General features: G+C 36.5%; 1 protein-coding gene and 1 pseudogene across 1 annotated transcript; both read left to right on the top strand.

The window, feature by feature from the left end:
- Nucleotides 1-250: 250 nt before the first annotated feature.
- Nucleotides 251-1,168, top strand: LOC142837389 (vomeronasal type-1 receptor 4-like). Its single transcript, XM_075952443.1, has one exon. The coding sequence runs from the start codon at nt 251-253 to the stop codon at nt 1,166-1,168; it is 918 nt and encodes a 305-aa protein (XP_075808558.1).
- Nucleotides 1,169-18,152: 16,984 nt separating this feature from the next.
- LOC142837397 (vomeronasal type-1 receptor 4-like) lies at nt 18,153-19,072 on the top strand (annotated as a pseudogene).
- Nucleotides 19,073-20,515: the final 1,443 nt, after the last annotated feature.

Below are 20,515 nucleotides of genomic sequence, written 5' to 3' on the forward strand. Positions count from 1 at the left end.
ATGTATTGTGCATGTTCACAGTAACACATAGAAAGTAACTACACCTGTAAAACATTATTGAATTAGGTCTTTTTAAGTGGTCATGGCTGACCTTGGATAAATGAGCTTAAAGATACTTTGTTTTAGTCCCTCAGTACTCCATGTAATAAAGACTTCTTCCTCCACTTTAGACAATAAATATATGTCAGTATTTATTTAACCAGAAGAATAACAGGTACATATTCCAAAGGAAACTTATTCAAATCACAGAATGGGATTCTGGAACCTGGCAATCAGAATTATTTTTTTATCACAAACTACAACTGGAATTCTTGGAAATTTCTCTCTAATTTTCTACTATCTGCTCCTTTACTACAAAAAATGCACATTAAAGCACACAGATTGGATTCTTGTGCACCTAATGGCAGCCAATGCCTTGATCATTCTCTCTGCAGGAGTACCCCAAACAGTAGCACTTTGGGGATTCAAACATTTTTTGAATGATGTTGGATGCAAGCTCCTATTGTACTTTCAAGGGTTTTCCAGGAGTGTGTCCATTGGGACCACCTGCCTCTTGAGTGTCTTTCAGGCCTTGACCATTAGTCCCAGAAATTCCTGTTGGAAGGATCATAAAATCAAAGTTGAGAAGAGCGTTGGCTGCCACATTTCTCTCCTCTGGATACTGTACATGTTGGTAAATTCCATTCATTTTGCATACACGCTTGTCAACAGGAAAAGCAACAATGTGACAAGAAAATGGGATTTTGGATACTGCCGCACTGTAGGTTTGAGTGAAATTGGTGGTTCACTCTATGCAGCATTTGTCGTGTGCCCCGAAGTCATCTTTTCTGTGTTTATGGTCTGGTCTAGTGCATCCATGGTTCTCATTCTTTATAAACACAAAAAGAGGGTTCAATATATTCATAGTTCTTGCAGAACCTCCCCTGAGTCCAGAGCCACCCAGAACATTCTGATCTTAGTGTCTACCTTTCTGACTTTTTATACTCTCTCCTCCATCTTCAGAGGCTACACTGCTGTTTTGTATAATCAAAATTGGTGGCTCAAGAATATTAATGACTTCGTTTCTCTCTGTTTCCCATCATTTGTACCCATTATCCTTATATATCATTACTCTATTTTATCCAAGCTTTGTTTGGGCTGGATAAAGAATAAAAATTATTCAATCTAATTTTAACATTTAAATTGATGTATTTTGATTGGTATCCAGTTGTTTACTCATGCGTCACACTCAAAAGGTCAATACAGAATGTAAAGTAGATTGTACCTTCTCTTCTTAAGATTTGGCAAATGAATATGTGAGCTTTGTCTGCTGGTTGAATCAACAGCCTACACGATCCAATCTTATTGTGTGAGTCCCATTGTACTCTTCAACTTGAAGCTGTGAAAGCTTGGACGTCTTGATGTGCAACAAAGTCAACAAAAATCTGTCAATAAAAATGTTCTTCTTGTAGCATTTATTTTTTCAGGAGATCTTGGCTGCTTAGTAATTTCACTTACAGCTCTGAGTAGTATGTTTTAACTACATGAATACTGAGATAGTACTTGGCCATGAACTTGTGGAAGGGCCTCAAGTTCCAAACACTACTGTTATAACCTGCCCAATAAAAATATAATTAATATCTTTTACCTCATATGACAATCTGTTCAAATTAACATATGGTTTTGATGTAATTTTGAATTATGTTTGCTATTATTTTATTGAGAATCTTAGCATCATCAGGGATATTGACTTGTACACTTCCTTTGCTGTTGTTCTATCTTCATCTGGTTTGGTATCAGCATAATACTGGTGTAAACAAGTGAGTTTGAAAGAATTTAATACAGCCACTATATATATCAGTTTTGTGATTTCTCAGTAAAATTGAAAATAGAACTACTGTTTGACCTAGGCATTCCACTCATAGGCATAAACTCTGAGAACTCCATATCATACCGAAAGACTTTTTCATATCCACTTTTGTTGTTCTATATAGTATAACAAGGAAATGGGGACACTTAAATGTCTATAAACAGATAAATTGATAATTAAATTTGTGTTTATATGCAAAATGGCATATCATTTGATGAAAGAGAAAGAGGGCATCATAAATTATGTAGGAAAATTGATAGATTTATTAGGTTTAGCATTAAATCAGCTCACACATCTCAGAATGAAAATAAAAAATCACATTCTTTTGATAATATTCAGATTCTATCCAATAATGTCTACAGGTATATAAGCAAATGGGTATAACTTCAGTGTAGCAATAAGGAAAGAAGGAGACCTAGAATGATTGTATTCAGTGAGGACGTGGTGAAATGATCCATGAGTTATAAAAGAGTCTATAAAGTTAATTATTTTTTCTATTTTCTACTAATTTTCTTCATTAAGTTTTTGAGCATGTGCTATAATATATATGCTGGTGACAATGTGAGGCCCTAAGCAATGCTGCATGTCCTCAGCATGGCTATACTGTCTCTTTCACAATTGAGTGAAATGTACAGAATTTAGACCTGGGTAAGTGTGGCTATAATAAGCCATGCCAGTTTTTTCTTTTGAATGATTTTATTTGTGAGTTCACTACAATAAACTTGTAGTAATTGGCGCAGCGGGGCTGCATCCCCAGCACCCCGGCTGCCTGCTAGCTTATGCCCTAAATAACAACACACAAACTGTATTCATTTAAACACTGCTTGGCCCATTTCTATCTAGCCTCTTCTAGGCTAACTCTCGCACCTGGACTAGCCCATTTCTTATAATCTGTGTAGCACAGCTGGGTGCTATTACCGGGAAGATTCTAGCCTACGTCCATCCTGGGTCAGAGCTGAATCGTGTCTGCCCGGGAGAGAGTCTGAGCTCACTTCCTCTTCCTCCCAGCATTCTGTTCTATTTTCTCCACCCACCTGTGTTCTAACCTATGAGGGCCAGCCAAACAGTTTCTATTTTTTTAACCAATGACCTTCCTCCATCATAAACTGCTGTTCATTGAACATGAAACAGCAATCACAATCATTCCAAAGATGATGGAATCATTCCACATAAAGCCACCAGTAAATGTAATGTATTACACAGATGGACTCAATGATAGAAATCACATGATTATCAATTTAGATGCCAGAAAATCTTTTTATGTGGGATTCCCCTCTGTATGCTGTGAATAACTTTTATTACCATTGGCTAGTAAAGAAGTGGCTTTGAACTATGGCAGGGCAGAATATAACAAAGCAGGAAGTCCAAGTGGAGATAGATGAGGAAAGAAGGAAGAGTCAGGAAGACATCATGTAGATGCTGGAGAAGACAGACACTGGGACCTTACCAGTAAGATGAGGAAAGAAAGCAGAGTCAGGAAGACAACATGTAGATGCTGAAGAAGACAGACACTGGGACCTTACCAGTAGTCCCCAGTTTCATAGTGACACATAGATTACAAGAAACAGGTTAATTTAAGATGTAAGAAGTAGCTAGGAATATGCCTAAGCCATTGGCCGGTATTGTAATTAATACTGGTTCTGTGTGATTATTTTGGTCTGGGTGGCCAGGAAACAAACTTGCAGTCTCCAATTACATAATGACACCAAATGCTAAGCAATGTACATCCACATAAAGCCTATCAAAGTTTAAAAATAAAGCATTTGTAGACCCACAAAAGCAGGAGTCAGTTGGAGCTTTTTGGTAGCTGCACATTTTCAAATAGGTTCTCTTTCCTGGCAGCAAGCAGAGGTATGACTTCTTTTAAAAGAAGGTTTTCTGACTCAGCACTAGCAGCAAAAATTGTGCAGCTTCTTTAAGAGACATATTCTTGCTTCATGCTTGTGGCACAAAATGGCTCTGACTCATTGGGAGTTCCTGTTATGGAACACTTAAATGGGGTTTGTGAACAGCATGCAGCAGGTTGCTTAAGGGTGTCAACACAGAACCTCTGCACCTCTGGAGCTGGGGCAGTGAACATGGTTCACAGAGCTAGCAATAATGCATTGCAGCCATATTGAAAGGTTGGGAGAGTTGGAGCCAGGACCCAGGGCTACAGCAATCACATCACTTACAATTTTTAAAAAAATTCTCCTGGTCAGAAAAGGATTTTAGGTATACTATAGGACAGATTCATATATAAAAGACCTCTAAATGAAACATAGTCTATATAAAAAATGTAAGTATCTTGCCAACCCTAAGTTGGCTCCCTTAACTAAGAATTGTGCTTCTGTGCTCCCCTATCCAACCTTTCTTTATCCCAATCCTCCTTTTTCCCCAAGTTCCCCCCATCCTCCCCTTCTCCCTTTTCTCTCCCCATCTCCTAAGGAAGAGAAGGGTGGGAGGAGGGGGAGGGAAATGGGAGGCTGGGAGGAGGTGGAAACTTGTTTTTTTTTTCCTTTTCTCAATAAAAAAAAAGAAAGAAAAATAACAGGAGACTTCATAACGGTAGAGACTGTTAGATTCCGTTTCTATGATTCCATGATGGTAAAAAAGAAAAATTAAAAAAATAAATAAATAAATAAAAAGTTAATTGAATACATTCAAAAAAATGTTAGTAAGCTTGGGAGAGAGAGGAAAAAGAATACAGATAGTTATAACAAACAAGACGGATATAGATTAAATAATTAAAGATAGTAAATAAATATTAAAAAGTAATAGAGTAAAAAATAAGCCATGTAAAGATAGAAAATACACAGAGAGACTGGATTATATACATTATTGTGATTTTTTTTGACTACAGAAAGATATTTGATTCTGGGGATGTTAAGTTAAACCAACACATACTCACTAACATACATACATATAAAATTATCTTGACTTCAAAATTTGAATCTAAAGATATGTTACTTTGGAAAAGAGGTTCTGCTTTTGTTTCCACAGAAAATGAGAACTTGTGGATCCCTTCCAGGCTCATGTGGTTTGATGAAACAAGACCCCCTGAAAAGTCTCCATGAATCCTAAAAATACTTCACCCAATAAATAGCAGGAAGCAGTTTGGAGAAAACTATGATCAAATTCCCAAAATTATTGTTTATAAATATTTGTTTTTATTTAAAGGGGAATATGATATAGAAATGAGTACTTTGTATTAGTATGGACTTTTGTTTACTGATAAATTTAAGGTTAATTTAATATATTGCTACTCTTGTTTAAGGTATTATGTTTATGTATCTCATTTAGAAATGTAATGTATAATTGAGAAATACAAGTTAATAGTCGTCTATAATAAACCTTTAGTCATGTTAGTTAGGTTTTCTAGATATACAGTGATGCATATTCTAGCTATATTTTATATATATTATATATTCAGTTAGATAAACTTGAATACTTCAAAGACCTACAGAATATGGCATTTAAAAAATGTTAAGAAGTTCAACTTGTCTCAACAGTGAGACATGTCTGCTTCTGGCAGCACCAATTACATTGGAGTGATTGATGGGAATTGAAGAAATTTGTTATAGGATTTGCCTTCAATGTGACAAGACAAATTTGTGCAAGAAACTGCTCTTGTCTGGACTGCTTGACAGTATACTATCTGAACTAGACATGCAGGAATCACAGAAGAGTGACTGCTAAACTTTCCAAAAGATGGGATGGTACTTCAGGGTTTCTGTTTTGCAGAAGAAACTTCCAGTCATTCTGTAGGACACAGAAGAAAGCAACTGATAAAATTTGCCCTTATAAGGCAGAAAAAAAAAACTTCAAATTTCCTGTTTCACTGAAAAATCTTCCAGATATTATGGGTCTATAGGCTGAAGATGTATGTCCCAACATTGCAAAATTAATTTGTATGACTGTCCATGCAGTGAGATGTCTCTGTGAACTCTAGAATTTTGGAAGGTGCTTACTATACACTTTCTGTTTACTTAGGTAATATAATAGCTTTGGGGGGTTTTTGATAGAGTTGAAAGCAGATAGTTATAATTTTCCTTAGTTATGTCAAAAGGTCAATTAGATATGATGCTTTACACTCACAAAAATAAAATAGGAGATAGAATATTTTCTTTAATTTTGACATATACAAATACACTAAATATTGTAACTTTAATTCTTGCTAGATAACTATCTTTTATATGTAATTTTACTATGTTAAAATTTAAACCTTCCTTTTTATTTAGGCATAATATGGGAGATGATGTGAGATTTGCCTCTGTATGCGGTGGCTATGTTTTATTACCATTGATTAATAAAGAAGCTGATTTGACCTATGGAAGGGTAGAATATAGCAAGGCAGGAAATCTAAGTGGAAATAGAGAAGAAAAGAAGGCAGAGTCAGGGAGACACCATGCAGCTGCTGAAAAAGACAAATACTAGAACCTGACCAGTAGGCCACAACCTTATGGTGATATATAGACTACTAGAAATGGGTTCATTGAAAATGTAGGAGCTAGGTAGTAACATGCCTGATCCATTGACCAAGAAGTGTCACAATTAATATAGTTTCTGTGTGATTATTTGAGTCTGGGCAGCCGGCAATGAAAGAACAGGCTTCAGTTTGAATTTTTGTCTTTCCTTTTTTGAACATATTATTGGAAAATAGATTATACTGTCATCCAGTATATGCTGATTACAATTTCCTTTTCCTCGATGCTTCTCAGCGCCTTTTTACCTCCTTTTCCATGTAGATTCACTCCCAATTCTGTCATTAGGGAAGAACAGGCTTCTAAGACACAACAGCAAACATAACAAAATCAAATATAATCAGATAAAACCATCACATTAAAGTTGGACAAGACAAACGAGTAAAGAGAATAGTCCAAGAGAGGACCTAATTAGTGGTATTTCTGGGTCTTGAGAAAGGTTGTTTCCTTATTTTCTGAGGAATCGCCACACTGGTTTTCAAAGCAGCTGCACCAGTTTGCACTCCCACCAGCAATGAAGGAGTGCTATCCCAGCACTATTTGCTGAATATGCTTTCATTCTTCCATTTTACATTTGGAAAGAGGTATCTAGATTGAGGCAGACATTATGGGGTTAGCAGAAACCTGGTTCTAGAGAAATTCCAGGGAATCCATAAGGATGACCTCAGCTAAGTCCCGTAATCAGACTGATGAATATCTTAAATATCACCATAGAACTTTCATCCAACAACAGAAACAGAGGCAGATATCCACATTGGAACACTGGTCTGAGTTCCCAAAGTTTATCTGAAGAGTGGGAGAAATGAGCATATGAACAAAGAGGTCAAAACCATGATGGGTTTACCCACTGAAACAGTTTACCTGAGCTAATAAGGGCTCACCAACTCGAGCTGTACTGGGAAGGAACAAGCATTGGACCAAACTAATCCCTCTAAATGTGGTTGACAGTGGAATTGCTGGGGCAGATTGATGGGCCACTGGCAGTGGCACCAGAATTTATCTCTACTGCATATACTGGCTTTTTGAGATTCTATTCTCATTGGATGGATACCTTGCTCAGCCTAGATATAGTAGGGAGGGCCTTGAACCTTCCACAAAGCAATGTGCCTTACCCTCTCTCAGGATTGGATGGGGATGGGGTGGGAGGGTGTGTGGAAGGAATGGGAGATGGGGAGGAAGTGGGAATTTGGATCGATATTTTTTAAAAATATCAAGGCGCTGGGACTTGTTTTTACGGCATGTTCTGGCTTTTTGGGACCCTAACCTGGATGTAGGAGGGAGGGCCTTGAACTTCCTACAGGGCAGGGTTGCCTTCCCTCTCTCAAGCAGGGTGAGAGAGGGAGAAGGGAGTGTGGGGGAGTGGGAGGGGATTGGGAGGAGGGAAGGAAGTGTAAATAATTGAATGGAAAAAATCTAATAAATTAAAAAAAATAAATTAGAGAAAGATTGGGTACAGGGTCACTATGTAACCTCAAAAGGTAAAGTTGACTTTCTGTATAAATCTGGAAACACTAAACCAAGGATGAATTCATTACGTGTGATTTGAATGAAATGAGTGCAGAAAAAGTTAAAGAAAGGAAATACTAAAATCTGTAGCCAGAAAGTTTTCGTGGACCTAAAGAAGTGTTTGTCGGGTTTAGAAATGATAGGATCCCTAAAGTGAAGCTGAAAAAACATTATTATTTTTCATTTATCAAAGAGAACACATTTGATTCTATGACCTAGAAGATCTTACAGGTCAGATATTTCTAAAACCATCAAGTATGTTTTAGTCACTGTTGTTTGTTAGCTGTGCAACTTTCTATAATGATTTGACTTCTCTGTGCTGTCATTTTTTGAAGTGTAATAAGAATAATAATGGAACTATCTTCTGGAGTGTTGATAAGATTAAAGAACTCTTAATTTGAGTTCAGTTTATAATAACTATGCCCACGGTAGGGAACAAAAAAAAAAAACCCCACCTTGTCTCTTTGGAGATACACACACACACACACACACACACACACACACACACACACACACACACACACCTCTTCTTAGTCTTTGTTAATTAAGAAGTGGAAAAAGTTTCATAAATTATCTTGTCCCTTAAAGCCGGTTTTGTCATTTCCACTGCAAGTGACATGAAAATTGGAATTCTAGAGGGAGGTGAGGTCACGGTGTCACAGACCTCTACCTTTCCCTCACACGGACCAGTTTATTAAGAGTCAGGTTCTGCCAGATTGAAACCAGCAGCCTGCTTATGCATGAATCCAGGTGAGTACTTTGAATTTCAGAGTGTTTTTCAGAGTCAGAAATGAAGAGAGATCTGAGTAAGTTCATGTCAGGCAATTGGATTTGGGAGAGAAACAGATATGTAGAACAGGCAGAGAAAGCAGAAGAAAGAAGTCCATAGTTAGAGGTTAGCCAAAAATTATCCACACATAGCCTGTTCTGTTGGTTCTTACTGTAATGTAAATCTTTGACTGAGGAACGTGGCTGTCTTTGTAGTATTATTATTATAGCTGAACTTAGCATAGTTTTCTGCCCAAAGTAAATAATCAAACTGGAAAGCAAGAAATCACACAATTCTGGGAGATATACCATGTGAGACTGTTTCTGGACTAAAGCAGGTTCTTACATACCACTGCATTAATTAGCTATGGTGTCAGCAGTTGAATCTGTATTGAATTACCAGTCTGTAGTGAATGACTGTCTGAAACCTCCCTCTCGAACTTGGGAATGTAACACTGAGGTGAAATTAGAGTGTGACTATCAGAATTGAAAGCAAGGGAAAATGTGTCTGGACTTATCTCCCTGGTTGAATCATATTCTAAAGTGAAACATGAAGTACTGACATGTGTTCTCTCACTGTTTTATCCTTTGATATTAATACAAACAAAGGCCATGTCCCATGGCAGACCAGGGCTCTACCCATCATTTATATTTACATTTAGGTTTTTGTAATTTCTGATTGGACAATGTTTAAATTCTCACGTTCTTCAGATTCTTTGTTATGTTTCTTGCATGAATCTTCTCTATTTGAGTGCATTATAAATTTTAATAGATTCATCAATCATATATTGATATATACTTTATATAAGTAGTAAGTATATGCACAATTTTAAATAAAACATGTCAGTGACTTAATTTTCTTCTCTTGATATTTTGACACAAATTATTATCTCATGTTCCATTTTACACAGAGTAATGGTGTTAGCAATTGATCTGTAGTTACCACTCTAGCTTTTACCCATTAGTAAAATCAGTGCATATTTCCCGTGGTATCATAAACATCAGATACATCTAGTACTGTGAAATCAAACAGGGAGGTCAGCTGTCACCATGAACTGTTAGGACACTTCACTTTATTAAAATCCAAAAAGCCTTATTACACTTGACATTTGTTTATGAAATAAGGGTATTTTAAAATGAAAACCTTTTTGAAAAGATGTATTTATCTTCTTTAATTTTTGTGTGTATGAATGTTTTTTTCTGTACACATATATGTGTGTACTGTGAGACTACAGTACTGGCAGAGGCTGGAAGACCTTGTTAAACTCTCTTGAAGGACTTAGAGTCAGTTTTGAGGCAGCATGCGGATGCAGGGATCCAAGCCCAGGTCCACCGCAATACCATCAAGTTTGAAGTATGAGTGAGCCATCCCTCTATTACAACCAAATAGGACTTCTTAATATGAGAAGCATGCAATGAAATATCAACAACATGAAAAACATGTCAAGTGGGAAACGCAAACTACATACAAACCAGAAGTATGTTTGGAAAAGCGTCTCATGGCTTTGTTATCAGGGCCTCGGGTGATTTTGTTTGCAGCATATCAGCCATGAATTGGTCTAGACCTTCCAGTATGTACTGTGATAAACAACTTTTAGATTTAAAAGACTTAGGTACCATTTCTGTTTCTATGTTCAGGTATTAATAGTCCACATCAGACAGTTATAGAATTCCAAGAAAGTGTCAAACTGAGAGGAGAGCCTTGACTTCTAAATTTTTATCATTGTTTGCCATTTAATGACCTAATTGATAAAAAAAAATACACCTGCTACTTCTTATAGCATTCAGGATGCTAGAGGAGAGAGTACAGATGAAGAAGTAGAAAACAACCATGAGTTCTAAGCTTTAATTCACAGAACAAAAAGGATATAAGAAGAGTATGGGCACGGTGTCTTGTCATTTCCCATTACATGGAATTGTAAAAATTAGGGAACATTTTGTATCTGAAGTGCCTATATTGTGGAGTCCTCCAAAATAGGAACGAAGGCATTTCTCAAAACTTGGCTCATGGGGTCACTGAAAATGGTCTGGTATGAACCATACAAGAGCATTGGAAGCAGAGAAAGAGTGCAACTTACCACCTCTTTTTGAGAAGCAACGAACACATATGAGTTAATAAGATAAATAAGGCACTAACTGACTGGATTTTCTGCATTACTAGGGACTTGCAGTCATTATAGATGACATGTCAGTGAATATAAGGAACTGAAAGATAATAGAAGATATTCAGTCATGATTTAGGGACCTGAACATTTGAGATGTGCTTTTCTTGTCTAGTTCCATGAGAGGAATAGGACTCTGTTTAATGTCAAAAGAAAATTCATATCAATGGTACCCTATCACTGGTATTGATCTTTAGCTCTCTGTTTATCCTCATCATGAGACATGATCAGGTAAAAAAAAGAGGGTGGGGGGTTGTGAGAGATCTTGATGTACATTCAATAAAATAAACCTTTTTGAAAATTATATTTGCCATTATACATTTAACTCTTAATAAATAAAATAAAGTGGATATTTACCAGTGAGAATATTGGATTTTTGTGCATGTATCCAATATTCTTCCATGTGCATGTGTCCACCTTAACTACAACATAGTTCTATGTGCTGATTCAATTGCTGTGAAGATGAATACCCATTTCCACAACTGAGTAGTGTAACCGCACAGATCTGAACACAGTAGTGTGCTCTCACTGTGGTTGATGGTAGTCATGTTTCTTTTCTTGAACATTTCTTCTTACTTCATTACACTGGGTACAAGTGGGTATCCAAATACTCAAATCCCAAACATGTGGTATAATCTTCTTAGTCATTGTCATTCAAGGAATCTCAGAGGCAACAGTAGCTCTTGATGAAATATCTTACCAGTAATTTTTTTTTCCATTCTAGAAATGTGCCTTGATTGGTCTACTGGCGTCATCTTCCTGGGATATGAAAAATATGATTGTTCTCTCAGTTAGAACAAAAACTCCAAGTAGGTAAAACTTTAAAAATCTTTCAGGAATGTTGGGATTTCACTTGTGCCCTATAGGATGGGGTATATCTTAAATGATGTCATATTTCCTATGTACACATTATTGTCAGATGAAGCACTGAAAACATAGGTTAAAGAATGTGACTTGGATAGACTTCTAAGGAATATTTCTATGAACTCTCACTTCGGTCAGTAATAGCTTTCACAAGCAATGGGTGATGTTTCCTGGGATCATTGTTGGAAACCAAGATTCACTGAGCTTTGTGTACAGTCACAAGCTCCATATAACTGGCAACCTTAACCAAAACTTATATTCATCTATCATTCCTTCCTTCCTTTCTTCCTTTATTTCTTTAAGTGTGCTTTTTCAGCTAATGAATTAAACATCATAATAAACATACATCTGGGGGAATTTTTCAAGTGAAACACCATATGGAAGGGCAAAAGCAAATCTGTAATATGGCCAAAAATTCCCTTTACCTAAATAATTAACACAGACCTCTGCTTCATTGTTGAAGGGAACAGTTGTACTGGTAAATATATCAGAGGTTTACTACTTTTTATTGGTGCGGGGATTTTATTAACATAGTCCTCCATCAATAACTATTTCACTTTTTGATGTTTATCTTAGCTTATATAATTTGGGGAATATATTATTATCTAATTCAGCATAGATATGTCATAATTCTCTTTTTAAGATGATATAAAATTGTTTATAATTAGAAAAATACATGAGTATAACTCCACAGAATCCCAGATAGAAGGAAATCTACTAATGTGGAATGCATATTTGTGTCACTCAGTAATATTTGTCAGAGCAAGGAACATTTTCAAGGCAGATTTTTTATTTACTATTTGTTATGGAATCCTTTATGAGAGGACTCTAGTTTTAAGAAATGATGAGTAGCATTATGATTGTTTGTAAATGGGTGTGATCCAAATCCCATGGTCCAAATTGAAGGCAGTAATGTTTGTGATGGCCTGTCAATCATAGAACATTGTATTTGTTACTGGCTTTTGTCTTTAAGTGTGTTGACTTAGGTGCTTTGCTTGTACTCAGGGTCATATATTCCTTTATCCAAAGATGAGTTTTTCCTAGTGTTTGGCCTCTTTGTAAGCTTTGTTTCCTTCAGTAAAAGGAAAAAGAGCAATTTCCTATATTATTTTTCCTTGTAGTATCTAAGCAATTTCAGCATCATACCATTCTTTTTTTTCTTTTTTTCATCTTTATTTATTTATTATTATTTTTTTAAATTTATTTATTTATTAAGGATTTCTGCCTCCTCCCCGCAACCGCCTCCCATTTCCCTCCCCCTCCCCCGATCAAGTCACCCTCCCTCATCTGCTCGAAGAGCAATCAGGGTTCCCTGACCTGTGGGAAGCCCAAGGACCGCCCACCTCTATCCAGGTCTCCTAAGGTGAGCATCCAAACTGCCTAGGCTCCCCCAAAGCCAGTACGTGCAGTAGGATCAAAAACCCACTGCGATTGTTCTTGAGTTCTCAGTATTCCTCATTGTCCTCTATGTTCAGCTAGTCCGGATTTATCCCATGCTTTTTCAGACCCAGGCCAGCTGGCCTTGGTGAGTTCCCGATAGAACATCCCCATTGTCTCAGTGTGTGGGTGCACCCCTCGCGGTCCTGAGTTCCTTGCTTGTGCTCTCTCTCCTTCTGCTCCTGATTTGGACCTTGAGATTTCTGTCATACCATTCTTGATCTCTGTGGGTCACTCATGCTGGTGTGCAGACATTTTCTTGATCTCTGTGGGTCACTTATGCTGGTGTACAGACATCTTCTCGCGACATGCTTGGTTCCACTCCTCAGTCTTCTCCACTGAACTCTGTAATGGGCTTTTTTCTTTTCCTGTTCATGTAACTACACCCCTTTTTGCTAAAGACACTTTATGTCCTCATTTATCTTCTGACAAATGCCTATCTCACCCTCAACTTCTAGCTTCTCCTGATTTCTTGAGCAGCATTTAAATAATTTTGTCCAAGGTGTTTTTCACACTTCCAGCAGCGAATTTGAGATTTTAGATTTTCCTAATGGAGTTGCTTATACTCCTGCTGATGGTGCTTGACCAAATGGTTCTGCTGAATGTTTGATGAAAGTGATGAATCACTTTTTCCTGTAGCTGATCAGCCGTGGTGTGGTCCTCTAGTACAACAAAATCTCTATATACTTCATTAATGCTCTTAAAATGTCATTGGACATGGTCTTTGATGCATGTTCCCAGCGTAGTTGCCTCAGTACACATTCATGTAGGTGGTCACTAGCAGCCTCCCAATAGCCCAGAGCAGCAATGTCATGGACTTCCTCCAAGCTAGAATTACCTTGAAAACGTCTATTTTGTGTGTATACAATAATTGATCATGGGGTGCACCTGGGCATTTGTTAGTGTTCTTCAGGTTGAAATTCCCATGATTTTTCCTGCATGAAGAAAAATGAAATTTTAGTTGTTTGGTTATTCTTGAAAGTGGAATTACTGGTGCTCAGTAGAATTCCACTTCCATGTTAACAAGGCTCTTGCTGTCCTTTTTTAGATAGCAATGATAAAACTTCATGGGTGCAGCTTTCCTGATATTTATAGAAGATGGAGTCTCATAACAGACATCAGCTTCTCTGGCTCTTAAAATCTTTCTGCTTCCTTTACTTCAATATTTCCTGAGCCTAGAGTGAAATACTTACTTTGTAAATAGATCACCTGGTGCTGGGCACAACACCCTCACTTGTTTTCTGGGATTTGATCAGTTTTGTTTTTTGTAATGTATCCTTTGTTTTTGAAAGGAAGTTTCTTTGTTGAGGGATGAGAACCACGGGAAGTACAGTAAGGAAGTACTGCTGAGAACAAAACAAAATATTCTTCACCAGGGAAGAATCCCCTAATTGGCTTTCCAGTACTAAATTGTAAACCCAGAAATCATTGACAAACAAGTGCCCTGAAAACATGTACATACAAGTAATATTAAACACACATACATACATACTTATGTAATGACAACTAATGAATAAGATCAGAGGCATGAATTTGAGAAGTTTATATGTGGGGTACTTGGAAAGGGTTGAGGGGCAGAGAAAGACAATATTAAAAATATAATTTAATTAAAAAATAAAGACATGGTACTAAAGTGTATAAAATATTTACTTTTCCAGCACAAATTAAATTGCAATTCTTCTCAGAATCACGTGTTCCTTCAAAGGATAATTAAATACTAATAGAGTGACAGAAAGATTAGAAAAGAGTGTGGATGCTAGTGTACAGAGTTACGTTTGGTAAACTTAAGCAGTTGGGACCCATTTTTAAACATTGATAGTGGGACATTCACAGACATTGCCCCAGAATTACGGCCCTAGTTCATCCACAAACACATCAAAATCTGGCATCTTCAGTACTTTCTTCCGTCGTTTTATATTGATGTTTATTTTTATAACTTGCTTATTGTTCTCTATATTTTATTAGCTTACAAAATAACAAGTTTTCTTAAGGCATTTTCTCCCTTCATGATTTTTTATTGGCCCTAAATCTCCCTTTCCACCATTTCTCTGCACTCATCTCAGTTCATACTGTCCCATTCCTTACTCCTTCATTTAATTACAAAATATGTGTATTGTTTTACCCTCCCCAACCCAACTCCAGACCATCTGATGGGCTGCTTTCAAGTTTCCTGGTCTCTACATACACTCACTCTTATGTAAACAGACATTTCAAAAAATTAGAAGTTCTGAAATCACACTTGGCCTGCAGTATCTGTTGTTATGAACTTGAAGTACATCAATTAATAGAGTAGTTTCTGTGTCTGATATAACCATTCTCTAGGGTGCTCTACAGTGCCAGTGCCTAGGGATAGGGAAACTGTAAATCTCTGGTAGTTCCTAAGGTCTCATCTCATTTCTTCACTCTGTTTAAAGTACTTTACATAGCAAGATTCACTGCCAGTTCTTGATTGTCCATCTGGCTGCCCCTACATGGTTCTTGAGTATGAAGAGACAACAGTGTCATCCCAGGGGATGCTAGATCCAGCTTGGTGATGATTCAGAGATGCGGCCCCCTGCTTCTGCAGAGAAACCTCACTTGATTAGAATGCTACAAACCACAACATTATACAGTAATTGCTCAGCCATCTTTTCATGAGCAACTTATCAAATCCAAGGGACTGGCAAAAGCTAAACCAAAAAGCAAAGCTTTTTGGAGTTACTGCTTTAAGAATAACTGACTGTCTTTCACTGTAGATTTTTTGCTGTAGTTTACTCCCTTTCTGTTACATATTTGGGAATTAATTCCCTAGTTCAGAACAGTTTCCCACTGATCAGGCCTTGTTCCTCTCTCCAAGGTAAGCACAGAGATCTGCCTTCCTGCAGTTATCTTTATCAACAGGCATTTGGTCAGTATTTAGGCAAGAGCATCTTATTTAAGACATTCACAGATCTCTAAGGACATAGAATTACTACCTGCCCAAGCTGCTATTCTGGTTTTACACCATGACCAGAATGACTGATAATAGCATAGCCTGAAATTGAAAATTTAGAGCTCTGGGTCTCCTTCCCTTAGAGCAGTAAGGCTAACTCCAGACCGAGATCCATAAAAACTGCAGCATCTGATGTATCAATCAGATTCCCCTAGGTTGCCTGGTTACCTGATGGCCTCTATGCTTGCTGAGAGAAGAGAAGTGGTGCGCTGATTTAAACAATTGATGCCCTATTCATAATTTTACTGAAAGTAAATCTTTTAGTCCTTTACCAACCACCTAAAAATGTAGTGTAGCACACTAATCTTCACCTCTAGAATTTGTTGATGACTTAATTCTTTTCTTAACTAACTTTCTTCATTATTGAATTCACTGGACGTATACTAGCCACTCCCATGGATCTTTGAGTGTATGTGTGAAAACCCTTATTTTCTAGGGAGCAAAAGAATTCCAGCCCTGGGTCCTGCTATAGCTGGGGAATTGCTAATTTTAAGGATATATATTACTGGGAACATTTGTAATGTGTAGGACAAGGAAGAACGATGGAGAATTAAGGAACAAAGTAGAACAAGGAGAACAAGTAATGGGTGGAACAATGAGTATTTGATGGATTGAAGGGAGAAGAATAAAGAAACATGGACAGATGATTCCTCTTATGAGTGGATTTCTTACCTCTCAGATATTTATCCTCAGATTTCAAGCACCCCCCTTTAGCTATTTGTGGTGTCTTTAATTGAACCCTGAAAGGGAGTCCTAAAGGTGAAAACTTTAAAAGGCTCACTAAATTAGAGAAAGTTTTGCCGACACCTTCTTTCACAGGAATAGTGTCTGGTGTCTTGAGAATTTCCACCTAATCTATAGGCTGTCTAAGTCACTGCCTTCTTTTGTCTCATTTACAGTATATACTTAGGAGTGGTAACTGATTATTCCAGACATAAGTTAAATAGAAACATGAAACATGACCACAATAGCTATCATTTATCAAATATTCTCTTTGTCTGTGGCAGTTTTCCTCGCATATATTGCATGCTTTTGTTCTGTTGTACATTCTTGAGATTTAATGATCCAGTAGTCCCATCTTTTTAACAGCCATGAACACGTGTGTTCATATATGCTATGTATACATATTATCTATATGTTATGAATTTTCCTAAAATCTAGCTTTTAACTTATTTCAAGTTGTCACCAGAACCACCAGTTCTATACGTTTTATGTTCTTAATAATTTTTCTAGTGGAAGATAATTGGAGGTTGAGACCTAAAGATCATTTAAAAACCTCAAAGTTCAAATTGAGAGTTGGCCTTAAAAAACTGCCTGAAGAGAAACACTTCTAAAAGAAGTACCTCTAATGCATTTTGCAAAGATCTTCCAAAGGCAAAGAACCCAGAATGGGTACATCCTTGTTGTGAGTTGCAGGGAGAAATATAGCAACCAAGCAATTTCACAAATACAAAATCATGTAGGTAGCTGCACATTTCAACCCACAGCTTTTCTAACAGCTTTGGGCATTTTCTCACAAGATTTGGCAGGGAGGGCGTAAGCAAATGAGGATGAGTTTAAGGTAAACCAAATATGGATCTTGTTGAGACAAGATGGAAAAACTTTTGCTCTGACACAGGACCATAAATTTGTTCTTAATGATAATATGCATTTCTTATTACTTATATTTTAATTTACATAAGCTATAGATTAAGAATAGATGTATTTAATGTATTGTGCTCATTATTGAAGTTATCTTTTCTTAGATAATGGTTATTCAATATCAGTATGTTCTGGAATTATGTTTCATTGTATGGGCTGTCATTTTGCCTTGTTTCTTGCAGGTCAACATCATATTGTCCAAAATGCTACATTTTCTATGAAAATTAATGAATATTATTCTGTATAAAATAATACATTCATTTTGAAGTATGAAACAATCTTAGAATAACCAATATGGAAAGTAACTACTATCATAATTTTGGAATGAAGTCTTTTTATGTTGTCCTGGCTAGCCATCAACTATTTCAGTAAAAAGATCCTCTGTTTAAGACTCTTAGAATTAAAGGTTTCTTCTTCTACAGCAAAGCTACAAGTATTTGCTTTATTAATTCTGCCAAGGCAAACAACTTGTCCATAATCTAAAGGAAATTATGTTGAATCACAAGATACATGTAGAGCGACTCATAGTTGGACTATCACAAACAACAATTGGAATTCTCAGAAATTTCTCTTTTATATTCTATTATATAGTCCTTTACTAGAGAGTATTCATTAAAACCCACAGATCTGATCCTTATCAATCTATTAACAGACAATGTCTTGATTGTTCTCTCTTTAGGATTGCCCCACACATTAACTTCTTTCCTGTTGAAGCAGTTATTGAATGATTTTGTATGTAGACTAATTTTATACATTCAAAAAGTTGGCAGGAGTTTGTCCATTGGAACCTCCTGCCTCTTGAGAGTATTCCAGGCAATGGTCATCAGTCCCAGAGAATCTTTTTGGAAGGATCATAAATTCAAAGTTGCCAAGTATATTGGTTGCTTAATTTCCCTACTCTGGGTATTCTATACATTCATGCAATTTGTTTTCTTTATCTACACATTTATTAAAAAGATTGACAAAAACATGACAAGAACACGAGATTTTGGATACTGCTGTCTTGTACTGTACAATGAAAGTGACTTACTCTTTGCAACATTGGTAGTGTTCCCTGAAGTCCTTTTTTCTTTGCTCATCATCTGGTCCAGTGACTTCACGATTGTCATCCTGTACAAACACAAGCAGGGGGTTCAACACATTCATTGCTTGCATGGTTCCAGCAGAACCTCCCCTGAGTCCAGAGACACACAGAATATCCTTGCATTGATGTTTTCCTTTTTTGTTTTTATGCGTTATCCTCCATCTTACAGGCTGTCTTGCTTTTTGGTATGGTCACAACTGGTGTCTGATGAACATCACTTCCATATTTTCTCTGTGTTTTCCCTCTTTGGGGCCATTCATTCTTATGAATCATTACTCCATTGTGTCCAGTTACACTTTCATCTGGAAGAGGAATAAAAAAATTTGAATTCTAATTCAAGTATGTAAATTGTTGTGGAATGGGTGTGGGTTCACATGGGTCCATTGAAAGAATGCAGAGTCCCTCTGAAAATGATTTTAGCCTTTCCGTCTGCAGCCTCTCGCAGACAGATGCTCTCTGTTAGCTTGAGAATTTTTATATTTTTAATCCAAGTATTATTAACTATATTCAAGTTTTAGCAAGTTCATTTACAGACTCCTAAATATATCTGAGTCTCTCAAAGGGACAATGCAAAATGTAAATTCTCTATTATGAATACCACCAGTTTTTCCAAAACCAAGTTTACATAGACTTTGAATCCCTAGTGAACTTTAAGGTAACATTTCAAACAGAGGTACCAAATAGGATAGCAATCACAAAAGACAGATCAAAGAAGGCTAGGAGAAAACACTCAGAAGGCAAGTCAGTTGTAGCTCTGTAAGAATTCTCCTTACAGTACACAGGTCAATTTAATTCAGCATTTTTTCTATGGTCCAATACCATTTTTCAGCAGTTGCTCCAGATTTATAGCATTTAAAAAATTTATGGTTAATAAAGAATTTTGCAGTATGCCCTCTGGGTACTCATATTCCCCCTTCTGTTTAACAAACATCTCCTTTAGAGTGCAATTAGATCTTTCTACAATTGCTTGTCCTATAAGATTATATGATATCCTTGTAATGTGTAAAAATTTGTTTCATATTACAGGAGACATAAGCTGGGGAATTATTAGTTTTAATTTGTATCAATATGCCCATCATAGCCATTGTTTCTAATAAATTTTTAATTATAGAAACAGCCTTTGCAGGGCTTAAGGCAGATGCCCATTGAAATCCAGAGTATATATCAATAGTATGACAAATGTGCTTTAATTTTCAAAATTCTGCTAAATGAAATACATCCTTTTACCAAATTTCATTCCTTTGTGTACCTTTAGGATTAGTTCCTTCAGGTGAAGGAACTTTATTATACAAAGTATAAGCAGTAGAGTATTTTTTTTTCTAATTTCCTTAGCTTGTTGTCAAGTAATGGAAAATCTTTTCTTTAAGTTCTTACTATTAACATGATGATCATTACGTAATTCTGAAACTTCAAACACATTTCCTATCAATAATTGATCAATTTCTTCATTTTCATTTGCTAATGTTGCAAGAAACCCAGTATGAGATCGCATTTGGGTAATATGAAGGGGACGACTTCTTTCTTGCATTGCTTCTTTTAGTTGCATGAATATCAAAGTCAATTCTGAATTATCAGAGCAAGTTCAGCAGTTTCTATATACAATATCAACCTTTCTGCATATTGACATTCAGCAATTATATTAAGATACTCAATAAAGTCTAACAAAACCATCAAGATGGCGAACAACTCTGATTTTGGAACTGAATTATATGGACTTTGAGTTGCTTTCCTGATGTTCCCTGCATTATAACCAACCATTCTCAATTTATT

This window comes from Microtus pennsylvanicus, chromosome 1, assembly GCF_037038515.1.
Source record: "Microtus pennsylvanicus isolate mMicPen1 chromosome 1, mMicPen1.hap1, whole genome shotgun sequence".
NCBI lineage: Eukaryota > Metazoa > Chordata > Mammalia > Rodentia > Cricetidae > Microtus > Microtus pennsylvanicus.

Excerpts from the sequence above, each read along its gene's own strand:
- LOC142837389 (XM_075952443.1), top strand. The coding sequence starts at position 251 with ATGGGATTCTGGAACCTGGCAATCAGAATTATTTTTTTATCACAAACT.